Source organism: Penicillium manginii, assembly GCF_028828005.1.
Source record: "Penicillium manginii strain IBT 31320 chromosome Unknown utg000006l:1.0-4164085.0:1.0-4166146.0, whole genome shotgun sequence".
Classification (NCBI taxonomy): Eukaryota; Fungi; Ascomycota; class Eurotiomycetes; order Eurotiales; family Aspergillaceae; genus Penicillium; species Penicillium manginii.
The window spans coordinates 3,531,266-3,543,265 of NW_026643107.1; the positions used below are offsets into that span (position 1 = coordinate 3,531,266).

Consider the following 12,000-nt stretch of genomic DNA (forward strand, 5'->3'; position numbering starts at 1 on the left):
TGTGAACAGCCCCCGTCAATTCTTCTTGTCTGATCGGATAACTCCGCTTGACCGGCCCCACTCGACAGACAAAAGCCGGGGACATTCCGCATTCTCTTCTCGGGATACGCCAGGCAAATAACAGTAAGTCCAGCCCGAACCAAACAGTTCCTATGACTCAGTGGACACGGACGTGCGTTCCTCTTTGGCAGGCCCCACCATAATCTTCAAAATGTCACAGCGAAGATTTTAGATGGCCAAAGTCAACATTCTAACACCCTCTCTGAATACGACGTCTTCTTCTGGTCGACTCGCTACGACCTTCTTTGCATAGCCTCCTCTCCCAAAATCATGGACTCTGCGCCAACTATCCAGACTGCGCTCTTCACATCTGCCGAGCTGCTTTCGCAGCCATGGCTTTCCGATCTGACTCGAATGATCAATGCCAGCTATCTAGTCATGCACACAGAGAAAATTCAATTCTCAGATGACAAAATCAGATTGCGATCCGATTCTGACCTCACGGAAGAACTTGGACCTGATGGCTTCACGGCAGTCGCATTCACGTCCAGTAGTTCCAACTCTCTCGAAGTAGTCGGCACCGCCAGCATGAAGCCATGGAAAGACGATGGGCTGTGGGAATCCCATGATTATGATGATTTAAGCGACGACTCAAGTGAAGAGTTGGTCAATGACAAAGTAGACCAGCTCTTCCAAAAACATGCCTGCCCTGGAGACTATGAGCTTGCGGTCGTGGCTATTCCGCCCGATGCTCGATTCCGTGGAAAAGGAATGGCAGGCCGTCTGGTGAAAGTTTGCGAAGACGAACTCTTGCGGCGTCGAAGCGAGAGTGGAAAGGGAAATATGCCAGCGCGGATTATGATCCGAGTGGCTAAAGAGAACGCTGGCGACTACTGGCTGAAGCAAGGCTTCAAGGTAGTGGGTAGTCAAAAATGCCCGAAGGGGTTCTGGGACGCCGCAGAGGAATTTACCATGTGGGCAATGGTTCGTGAGCTGAGTCTCAAGTGATATATGAATGCGATTGGCAAAGGTACATCGAAAGCATCAATAATTGGGCACTACTAAGTGGACACCCCATTTGGCTATCTGAACACCCTATCCTGTACATTTAGAACAGGCGTTGTAAGTGTATCACCACGGAGTCGGTCCTAATTAAAATATAGTAGTAGTTTATACACACTTCCAAGGATTTTGGCGACAAGGTGTGATGCGGTAGATATGGTTAGTATAGGGTATAGTTAGCTTGTGCTAGTAGGATCTACCCGATCAGATAGTACCTAGGTATACTATTAGTTACTGAGATATTTAGCACTGGTAGATACCTAGGTACCTACTCATCTACCTATCCGAAGGTGAGAAAGTAGAATTCTGGCCTCCTACTGTAGATCGTGGTAATACACATACAGCACCTTTTCTACATAGACAGATAGGGTGTTCAGATAGCCAAATGGGGTGTCCACTTAGTAGTGCCCCAATAATTCGCCACATTTGATTTCCATTTATCGGTTAATACATGAAGGGGGATATAAAAAAGTACCGAGAATACCAGCTTCGTTCAATCTAAACAGAACCCGCTTACTTGGAGCCATTCTTCTTGGTGGCATCTGGGGTCACCACCACTCTGCCACCGGGTTCAAGAACCCCAGATCGATCAATGAGCGCCCGCGCCCGAATATAGGGGTCAATCTTCCAGTAGTTCTGCCTGAAGTCTTCGACGACTGTGCTGCGTCGCGCCTTCAGTTCTTCCACCTTTATGGCATCTTGTTTGCCCTCTGCGTAGGTGGTAGCCGAGATCCATGCAGCTGTTGTCGCGAGTAGCTTTATACCGATCATCAGTCTCTCATACATAATCTCATCACCAGTCGACTTGTCTTTCATTATTTCATTTTCATCTCCCTTGGGCTCGAGGTATTTGTATTCCCAGTCTTCGTCGCCAGCCAGCTCCCTTGGGATCTGATCTCGGGAAATGTACTTGTCCAAGTCCTTGACAGACTTGGTAAAGTGCACTTTGGAGGCGACAACTGGGTCCATCCAGCCATGGATGAGTTTCCAGATACCTTTGATATGTGAGAACTTGATTGCATAGAATGTTATAGAATGTTTACTGGCTTACCTGAGAAAATCCAAGGTGCATTATGAATCAGCAGCTGACCCAAGGACTCTGGGTAATTTGCTTCAAAGCACTTGATAATGAATTTGACTGGTTGGTACTCCTGTCAATAGAAGTCAGTCCATTTGCTTATCAATTTTCTTTCATAAGAACATACCATATTTGACAGGCCAAACCCTGTCATGTCGAAGACAATCGTCTAAAAGCTGTCAGTTTCGTGTCGAATTGTATTTTTTTTTGGCAGTAACATTACCCCTGTCTCGACGGGCGGGGCCACAATGAGTCGAGTTGACTCGATAACATGAACAATGTATCTCTCGAGGACCTCTTCACTTTGAGCCCCGGGCTTGTGAATCTTGACTCGCACGTAGTTGACCGGTCGGCCCTGTCTATCGAAACCGTGCAAAAAGCTCTTGCCGGTCTTCAGCTGCGCAATGAAATCATTACCTTCCTTCTTTTCCTTGGAGGAGAGCTTATCATCGCGAGATTGCTCAAGAGCATACAGCTCTCCTTTGGGCAAGATATCATCATCAACCTCCATCTCCTTTCTCCACAAGATATTGGTTGCCAGCATTGTGAAAGCTTTCCCAACATCCCACTTTCTTGCTCGTAGGAACCGAAGCAATAAGCTATCAGGGTGTTCCTGCTTCGCCATTTTCAGGATAGCGAAGCACATGTCCTGAGGTGTCATTTTTGCCAGGATTTTCTCCATTGACTTGATTTCCGAATCACTGACACCTGACTTGCGCAGCTGATCGAAAACAACAGAAAAGTGCTCTGGCGAAACCTTTCGCGTCGCCATTTCCTTCTTAATGTTTTTCTGGGCATCGCCATTACTCATGAGGTCGTCCACCTTATCCAGTGACTTTTGCTCTTGGCTTTCGCCATTGGTATCTTCTGAATTACTGGCTCCATTGGTACCATTGATGCCATTGGTGCCATTTGACTGGTGTGCATCGTTGGCGTCATCTTCCTTGAGGGCACTAAGGATAGCATCGACAGTCGGCTCTTTGATTTTCTCAAAAACTTCGAATAGCTTGCTTGGCGAGCCCTTTGGAATGGGCACGTCATATATCTTTGAGAGAACAGAAGAAATGGAGGTGAACAGAATGATCCATAGTTCACGCAGTTTTACATCTTGGTCGGGTGTCAGGTTTCCGACATACCCGGTCGACAAATCGGGTGTGACGGTCATGGTGTATGTTGGTTAAATTGTAGAGCAATTGAAAAGAGGAGTATTTTCTTGATTGTAATCAAAAAAAATATTTATATATAGTCTCGAGGGCCCAAATTTGAGTTATAACAGGACCCTGTTTCATATTGGAGTGGCCCGGCCCACATGAACGAAGCGGCCTGAAATTAGGGCTGCCTCGGTCAGCCCCTCTTGAACGAGATCACAGGGGCGCCGGTCTTTGCTACCTCGGTGCTGGCGCCGGTAGATCATCTGTCAATACCGAGACATCTTGGAATACTATTCGCTTATGCCATGAACACGAACCGATCAACCCTGTTGAGCGTCCCCTGGTGGTCGCCCTTGTAATGTGGAGTTCCCCATTATTGGAGTGCGGGGAGGGGGAGGGTGCGTCCCAAAGATGATGATCTCCCAATATCAAGCTGACGCACTGACAATACTGCACGTGGATCGATTCATCCTATGCTGTCAATCCCATTATCTTCTTTAAAGGTGCCCCTCTAAGCATATGTGAAGCACGAGTCGCTCACGATACCGAGCTTGCTCTTGTGAATCTCCGAAGAGAAACTAGTCAAATTACGTCGAGAAATCAAATTGTTGCAAAAAATAACATCAATTTCAATTCTCTCATTAATAACATAACAGCTCATCTCATTAGTTAATCCGTCTTTCACACAATACTACTCCCAACCTTCCAATTTGGTCAATTTCAAATGCATACCCTCAATAGGCTGACTCGTCAGAGTTCCCCCATATGTAATCTCCTGCTCGGGCTCTTTCAATTGGAGTTGAAACTTTCCAAAAAGACCCGCAACCGCACATCGAAATTCTGCCTTTGCAAAATCCTTGCCGATGCACGCGCGTGGCCCATGGAGAAACGTAATCTGAGCGAAATTTGTCGATGCACCACCGTGCTTGTTCGGAGACTTTTTTCCTGTCTCGGAATCCGTGTCGATCCATCGCTCCGGGAGGAACTGGTCTGCATTCTCGCCCCAGAATTCGTAGCTGCGATTGACGGCCTGTGGGCATAAAGCCACAGTCGTGCCCTTGGGTATTTTTTTGCCCGCGATTATGGTCTCTCGAATCGATTCGCGACCAGTCATCGGGACCGTGGGTAGAGTCGTAGAACTTCTTGGCAAACGCCATTAAGATAAGGCATTCCTTCTAGATCCTGCCATGAGACAGAAGCGTCCGGGGAAGGAATCGTATCGCGGATTTCCTGTCGGAGATTATCTTGGATGTGCGGCTCGATGCTGAGGTGGTAACAGCACCAAGTGAGAGCACCAGCTGTTGTCTCATGCTGCGGTAGAATTGTCAGTTATTGATTACTCTATGTTTACTAGTATAAAGAGAGAGAAATACCCCAGCTGCCAGAATTGTGAGCATTTGATCCACCAGCTCGTTATCAGTGAACTCTCCACCTCGCATCATTGTACCCAAAATGTCACCCTCGATATTCTTGTCTTGGCTTTTCTCCAACGCAAGCTGTTTTCGCTTTTCTTGGAGAATGTCGTGAAATACTGTTCGTAGATAGCCTACCTTGCGCGGAAGTACAATATTTGCTTTACAGGGGATGCTTTTGACAATCCACTGGGGCAGTATGAGCGAGACCGCAAATAAGAACAGTAAATCAGCGGATGGCTTCAGAATCGCTGTAAAGTTTTGCGATATGGGGTCATTTTCGTTTTCAAGTGACTGAAAGTCACGCCCAATGGCCGCGGGGCCAATTATATCCAAGGTCAAGCGACTAACGAATTTGTGATTAGATTGGCTAGATCCTTCTCAAGAATGCTGCTTTTATCAGATGAGTTGAGGGATCCACTTACTTTGCCCATCCACCTATTTCAACAAACCCGGCCTGTCCAGACTTTTCGCCGGGCGCAGGGTCAAGTCTGATTGCGTTCTCCAACTGAGAAAGAAACAGTTGTGTCTTGCTCCACATCAAGGGATACAGGCTGCGGATATTCTTGATTGTGAAAGCAGGAGTGACGGCCTTGCGCTGCGCGCGATGGACATCGCCTTCAGAAAGGATGAGCCCATATCCTAAGCCACGGGCAAGGAAAGCCCGTCCACCTGGAGGCTTCACAAAGTCATAACTGTTTGTATGTAAGACATCCATCAACGCTCGGTGGTTGGTAGCGACCAGAAAGCTCATGTTCAAGACCTCGCGGAAGTGAATGAGGCCTTCGTTTGGTATAGTTCGTAGCCAATCGACGGCAATCTTGCCACGAGGATGACGCATAAACACCTTCGCACCTATCAGAGGACCCTAAAGCCAAGGGATGATTAGCTGTAGCAATATATTGAGTCCAAGTTGTCTTGAAGGTTCCATACATGTACCGTTGGCAAGTGCCTCAATGGGTTCAGGAAAAATGGCCATATAAAGACATTCCATATAAACATCAAGACAAAATTGACAGATAGCGCGTAAGCAAAAATAGTAGCTGGTCGCTCCATTGTTATACCAATGGCCATGATGAGGAGAGTCTCGACAATGGTCGAAGGAATCAGAAGAACGAGACGTTCTTTCGTAGTAGACATTTTGTTTTACTTTGAAAGAACACTCTGACAAAGTGCTTCGGAGTGTGGTTGACTCTGGCCTGGATGCCAGTGGTTTTTTTTTCAAGTTCGAGTTTCTAATGCCCACTAGGAGTAAGTAGAACCTAGTAGTAGTCGAGTTGAACCTAGTAGTATGTATACCAGGCAGATAGTACTTGTACTTGTTGAACCGTGACCTGCCAGTGCTCAACTTCAGAAGACTTTTATATAATGATTCGGATTTATCTAGTAGTTGAGTCCATTGCCCACATGCTACCACCGTGAAAACACGTTTGACAGTGATATCACAATTTAAGTTTACGGGGAACTATGATTTATTCTGCCTAGATGTTATTCTCTTAGCTACCCATAGACAGCTATTTGATGTGTCACTGAATATACCATCTCTACGCACTACTGGCCCCGGATTCACATGGAAAACCGCTCCAATGGTCGATCTGAAATGCGGGGAACGCCCTTAGCGCATCCCAACCGATTCAGAATTCGAAAAGTGGTTTGCAGTAACGTCACAACGTAGGAAATCTAGAGCATCGCGTGAGGCAAAAATCACATGTCAGTACGTACAGCTTACCTTCTTGGGCATAGAGGGAATTGAAGCTATTTAAACGAGCCTCAGCGTGTGGACTTCCCTAAATAGGAAGCAAAACGCTCTGATCTGAAGGCCCAGCGGCTAGAATTGTGCTCCGTACATGGAAGGAATATTTCTGCAGAGAAATCGCTTGTAGGCAAAATCTTTTGTCTTCTTCATACGATCAGATGAGCATAGGATCCCCGTCCCAACTGAATCTAGGTGCAATATTCGCTTTCTGATGTCCCGCTGCGGGAACACACGGAATAAAACGCTCAAAATGATCAATCAGACACTATTCACCTCCCTTCGAGTCTTTTATTCGAGCCTTGGAGGGCTTGCACTATTGATCACACGTTGTCAGATCAATGGTGAGGAGTCTAGGGGTCTTGCTATCCCGCAAGGGGTCCTTGCCCAGCCCGACCCAACATTTAACCCTTCGTTAGACCCAGCGACAGTCTTCAGAATTAATGACTAACTGTCTCCAGTGAATGAAGGTTTTGTGAATCTTTTAAGGCCGTGTTGGCAAGGGTCTACTTATTGTAGATTGCCCGAAGGAGTATGATGATCGGTGCAGAGTATGTCTGGTGTGACGCTGGCCAATACTGCATCGGCTGTCCCTTGATGGAAATCCATTCCATAACCCTCGAGTCCAACTAAACTTCTCCTTAAGGCTCGTACATTCCAAGATCTTCGCCAATCCCAGTTGAATGCCTACATTCCGCACTCTCGCTAGGCGAATTTCCGTCGTGTCTTCGTGTTTACTTGGGTCGCATGTTTTCGCGTTCCAGAATGTCTGAAGGAGTCTACTTAAACGCCATGGAGGTCGAAGTGCTTGTTGAAGGCATCTTTTCCCGACCTCATTCATTCTTTTGATACCAGAAAATTACCGGTCTTCCGACATCTGTGCAGAAACCGTCCACTCTCTTAAACACAATGCACTTCTCCAAGGTTAGAATGCGATCAAGATTATTGTTCAGCCATCAAAAGCTAATGCTGACCTGATCCAGACTCTGGCCTCCGTGGCTGCCCTGGCTCTCAGTGCCCAAGCTGCTCTCCCTGTCGCGAGTGTAGAATTCAATTCCTGGGAGGAGTGCGATGTTGGCTCCCCAGAAGCACCTGGCGAGCCCAAGTTCAAGGTCGCTGTGACCGCTACCCCAGTCACCTGTGACAAGACCACCGTCAACCCTGACTGGAGCATCGACTACTACTCCTTCAATGCCCACCTCGACACCAAGGATGCGATGCATTGCTCTGGTGTGACCGTCTGGAACAACGAAGACTGCTCTGGCAACCCCATCTACTTCCTGCCCTTCGAGGGTGGCCCTGTCGCCCAAGGACAATGCCTGCCTGACATCCTCGACCCTGGGTTTGTCTCCTTCAAGATGGACTGCTTCGGTGGTCTTGGAGGACCTGGAGGACCCGGAGGACCCGGCGGCCCTGATGGCTCTGAAGACTATGAAGGCTCTGATGACTCTGACATTTAGTTGGAGCCGACGAAAGACATGATTTGATTCGGATCCTGTTTCATAAATATTCCATATTTCTCATACTCTCAATTTAATCCGCTGGAGTCGAGTGGCTGGCATGATGTGATGTGTTTTGTTGACGTAGTGTAACTTTAGGCAGGTCGACTTTTTACCCGCGCGCTTCTTTCTTCTCCGCTTCCCCCCTCATTTTTCCACTTTGACGTGTCACAAACACGTCGCTCACGCATCAATCTCCCCACCAACATCCTCCCCTTCTGGATGATCTGGATGATCAGCGACCGTTGAATCTGCAGCTTCGAGTACCCCGGATCTCCATCTTCTGGCGATCATGGCGGGTCCACCGGACAAACGCCGACGGATGATCCCGTGGCTGTATGACTTGGTCCTGTGGCTTTTCACTCTCGCTCTGGACCTCTTCTTCCGCGAGATCTACCCTCGCGGTGCATGGCGAATCCCGGAAAAAAGCCCTGTCTTGATCGTGGCTGCCCCCCATGCCAATCAATTCGTTGATTCGGCGATTTTGATGCATCTGCTCAAATCCCAGGCAAAGCGACGTGTTTCATTCCTGATTGCGCAAAAATCGATGAACGAGCCTTACATCGGGACTCTCGCATCATTTATGGGTGCCCTTCCGGTTGTGCGATCCATGGATTTGGCTAAGCCTGGCAAAGGCACCATCTCTCTGGCGGAGCCGGACAGTGATCCAACTTTGATCAATGGTACTGATACCGATTTCACTCAACCCGAGTATATGCCTGGCGGACAACTCACCATCAAGGGACCCGAGGGACCCCAAACCGCGTCGATTGACGAGATTCTGGGGCCTACTTCGCTTCGACTCAAGAAGGCCTTCAACTCCCCGCCTGCTAGCGAGAAGGGCGGCAAGGGTGTGACGTTCAAGCTCGCCCCTCATGTGGACCAAAGCCAGATGTTCGATGCAGTCTATAAAGAGCTTCACCAGGGTGGCTGTATAGGTATATTCCCTGAAGGTGGTAGTCACGATCGTTCCAACCTGCTGCCTTTGAAGGCGGGTGCTGCTTTGATGTCACTTGGTGCGCTGGCCCAGGATCCGAATTGCGGCTTATCTATTGTTCCTTGCGGCATGAATTATTTCCATGCACACAAGTTTCGTTCAAGAGGTGTCATTGAATTCGGCCGACCCATCCACGTGCACCCAGATCAAATTGAGGCCTTCAAAGCCGGAGGCGCCAGCAAGCGCAATGCCGTGGGTTCTCTGCTTGAAACTATTTACGAAGGCCTTGAAGCTGTCACTCAAATCAGTCCCGACCACGAAACTTTAATTTTGGTTCAGTCCACTCGAAAACTCTACAATCCAATCAGCAAGAAGATTCCACTTCCCTTAGTCATTGAATTCAACCGACGATTGCTCAAGGGCTATGAGAAATACCATGATGACCCCCGGATTCAAGGCCTTAGAAAATCTGTCAAGGATTACAATAGGCGCCTGGAGTCACTTGGAGTCAAGGACCACCAGGTCGAGTGGGGCAATGTGGAAGAGAAGCCCTGGTGGCTCACTTTCATCACTCTCATCTATCGCCTTTGCAAACTTCTTGTCTTGAGTGTTGGAGTCCTTCCCGGTGTTCTACTATTCTGGCCTGTTTTCGTGACAACAAAAGTGATTTCAGAGAAGAAGAGAAGAAAAGCACTTGCTGCCTCGGTCGTAAAGCTGCAAGGCCGTGATGTTGTCGGAACTTGGAAGATCCTTGTCGCCATGGGACTGGCGCCCACTCTTTACGCCTATTACACAATTATCGTTACAGTCTGGCTCCGCTACAACCGCCTAGACGGCTACTACACGCAATCGGTGCCATGGTGGATGGTAGCACGAACATACATCCCCGACTTCATCCCTCTGTGGGTATTCGCAGTTGGTTTCTTTACGCACATGATTTTTGTCAGTTTTGCAGCGCTTCGATTTGGAGAAATTGGAATGGATATCATCAAATCCCTCATGCCACTTCTCGTGGCCCTTGATCCACTGGCTTCTTCGTCACTGTCAGATTTGAGAAATCACCGAGAGGCACTTTCAGAGCAAGTGACAAAGACTATCAATGATCTCGGATTTGGAATTCTTCCAGATATCGATGCCGAGATCCCCACCGACCCTTACAAAGCAGATGCTTATCAATCTTTCCTCAAAAGCATGCCGCCTAGCGAGGCCACGAGTCGGGAACGTAGCCGAAGCAGGTCAACCGGTCCCGCCGCTGCGCCTATTATGAAGGGATTAAGCACCATCAATTCGGAAGGTGATTTGGAAGAGATCGACCGAAAGATTCATACCATCAGGAACAGAGGAAGGCGTTCGAATACGCTGAGCGGGTACGAGACCGGCGAATCCATCTTGAAGTACAAGCCTCGATCTAGGGAGAACTCGGATGTGAAGAAGATGAAGTAAGATGGTGTTCCCTTTGATAGAATTCAGCAAAACCTCTACGGCCTTGTCGATATACCAATGACCTCAGATGGTCTCGAATTATCCTTTACATTACATCTTCATGATGCTCTCCTTTCCTTGGTCGTAGAGACAACAAGACTCAGATAGACAGCTCCACCAGCCAACTGACACAATCGCCCCACGATCTACTCGCGATCTAATCACTTCATAGGCGCACCGCCATGCCCAGGAATGCTCAAAGCGCGCTCGCATTCCACACCGAGCAATCAGAGCATCCCATGTGGTGCTGGATCGACATAAAATCGATTACTCGGGTAAAGGAATGTACGATCTGGCCCCCCCACGGGCGCTTGAATGAATTGCGTGAAATCACCCGCCACCGAGTATGACGAAGAAGACCATTCTTACTTCGTTGAGTGTGCGAGCCTCGTTTCATCTCCCCGCCAGCCCCGTGCCTGTCATTCTTACCCGCCATCCGATTATCTCGATCTCAATCAGACGGAATGAGGACGTATATAAGGGTCAGAAGAGTCCTGGTGGTTTAACTGCTCATCCAAGCTACTATCAAGCATTGTCTACTCAGCTCCTTCAAGACAAAAAGCATCTTATCTAAGGATCTAAAACCTTGGCAACCATGCATTCCTCTCTTGCTACTCTCTTCCTCCTTTCTACCCCCATCCACGCCAACACAATTGCTCGGGTATGGACGCATTTCTACCCCAATTGCCCCGGCGAGCCTTTCTCCACCCTCGAAACATACGAAAACTATGAGGAAACGGCCCCAGCTCAAGAAATCACTGTTGGAAGCTGCGCCAATATCGGCGTCCCTTCTTACGAACACAACCTCGTTAGCGCTATCTCAGTAGACGCAGAGCTGGTCTCCCATGAGAAAGGCCACCCCTTCCCACCCGAAAGTGGCCCAAACTGCAACATCACCGTCCACGAGGTCCCCGGGTGCATTGAACCACCACTTATCACCAAGGAACTCCACAATGGTGTCGAAGTGAGCGAATGCAAGCCCCGGCAATTCGCCGCATACAGCGAGGTGTGGATCAAGCTTGTCTGCGATAGCGATGCTGCAGTCGAGTCTCTGGAAGACCAAGCCGAGGACATCCCTCGGCTTGATGAGACAACCTCTACCCAGCAAGCGAACAACATGCAGACTCCAGGCTCGAACTCGAACTCGTGGTCTGTAGCGCAGGAGCAACAATCTGAGCGCCGACCTGAAGATGAGAGCCGTGTCAATGACGCTGGTCATGCTGAGAGCGAGCAGATCGTTCATGATATCATGGAGCTGATGAAGGCGAAGCACTCTTCGCACTTGGTCACTGGAAAGCATAACGCCACAAGACACCTGCCAGATGCAAAGATTCACCAGAAGAACGCTACTGCTCCTGCAAACCACACTGTTATGTCAAGGAGGAAGCTGTCTGTGCTGCGCAACCGCAAGGCGCGACTTGTCTAGAAAGATTTGCATTGGACATTACCAGCACTTTGAGCGATTTATTGGACATGGAAAAGAACCACCTAGCTAGTCTTCTGTATATTAAATCAAAAAACATTGATACCAATCATCTCATACATGCCAAGCTATTCAAACTTTACTAAAATGAATACCCGAACAATCACCTCCAAAGAAATGTACAATGCCTAGTCGCTGTTGAG

At 48.4% G+C, this 12,000-nt stretch overlaps 6 protein-coding genes across 6 annotated transcripts; 4 read left to right on the top strand and 2 right to left on the bottom strand.

The window, feature by feature from the left end:
* Positions 1 to 330: 330 nt before the first annotated feature.
* N7533_009693 (uncharacterized protein) lies at positions 331 to 1,008 on the top strand (the record flags this gene model as incomplete). The annotated part of the gene is made up of 1 exon (XM_057106343.1): positions 331 to 1,008. The coding sequence occupies one exon, from the start codon at positions 331 to 333 to the stop codon at positions 1,006 to 1,008; it is 678 nt and encodes a 225-aa protein (XP_056957792.1).
* A 567-nt stretch (positions 1,009 to 1,575) lies between these two features.
* N7533_009694 (CRAL-TRIO domain-containing protein) lies at positions 1,576 to 3,305 on the bottom strand (the record flags this gene model as incomplete). The annotated part of the gene is made up of 4 exons (XM_057106344.1): positions 1,576 to 2,057; positions 2,114 to 2,213; positions 2,268 to 2,309; positions 2,364 to 3,305. 4 exons carry the CDS (start codon positions 3,303 to 3,305, stop codon positions 1,576 to 1,578), a joined length of 1,566 nt encoding a protein of 521 aa, XP_056957793.1.
* A 677-nt stretch (positions 3,306 to 3,982) lies between these two features.
* N7533_009695 (cytochrome P450) lies at positions 3,983 to 5,843 on the bottom strand (the record flags this gene model as incomplete). The annotated part of the gene is made up of 5 exons (XM_057106345.1): positions 3,983 to 4,378; positions 4,444 to 4,602; positions 4,665 to 5,049; positions 5,129 to 5,571; positions 5,643 to 5,843. The coding sequence occupies 5 exons, from the start codon at positions 5,841 to 5,843 to the stop codon at positions 3,983 to 3,985; spliced, it is 1,584 nt and encodes a 527-aa protein (XP_056957794.1).
* Positions 5,844 to 7,365: 1,522 nt separating this feature from the next.
* On the top strand, positions 7,366 to 7,916 carry ccpA (the record flags this gene model as incomplete). Its single annotated transcript, XM_057106346.1, has 2 exons — positions 7,366 to 7,380; positions 7,440 to 7,916. The coding sequence occupies 2 exons, from the start codon at positions 7,366 to 7,368 to the stop codon at positions 7,914 to 7,916; spliced, it is 492 nt and encodes a 163-aa protein (XP_056957795.1).
* A 331-nt stretch (positions 7,917 to 8,247) lies between these two features.
* Positions 8,248 to 10,335, top strand: N7533_009697 (lysophospholipid acyltransferase family protein; the record flags this gene model as incomplete). Its single annotated transcript, XM_057106347.1, has 1 exon — positions 8,248 to 10,335. One exon carries the CDS (start codon positions 8,248 to 8,250, stop codon positions 10,333 to 10,335), a length of 2,088 nt encoding a protein of 695 aa, XP_056957796.1.
* A 634-nt stretch (positions 10,336 to 10,969) lies between these two features.
* On the top strand, positions 10,970 to 11,800 carry N7533_009698 (uncharacterized protein; the record flags this gene model as incomplete). Its single annotated transcript, XM_057106348.1, has 1 exon — positions 10,970 to 11,800. The coding sequence occupies one exon, from the start codon at positions 10,970 to 10,972 to the stop codon at positions 11,798 to 11,800; it is 831 nt and encodes a 276-aa protein (XP_056957797.1).
* Between the last annotated feature and the right edge of the window lie 200 nt (positions 11,801 to 12,000).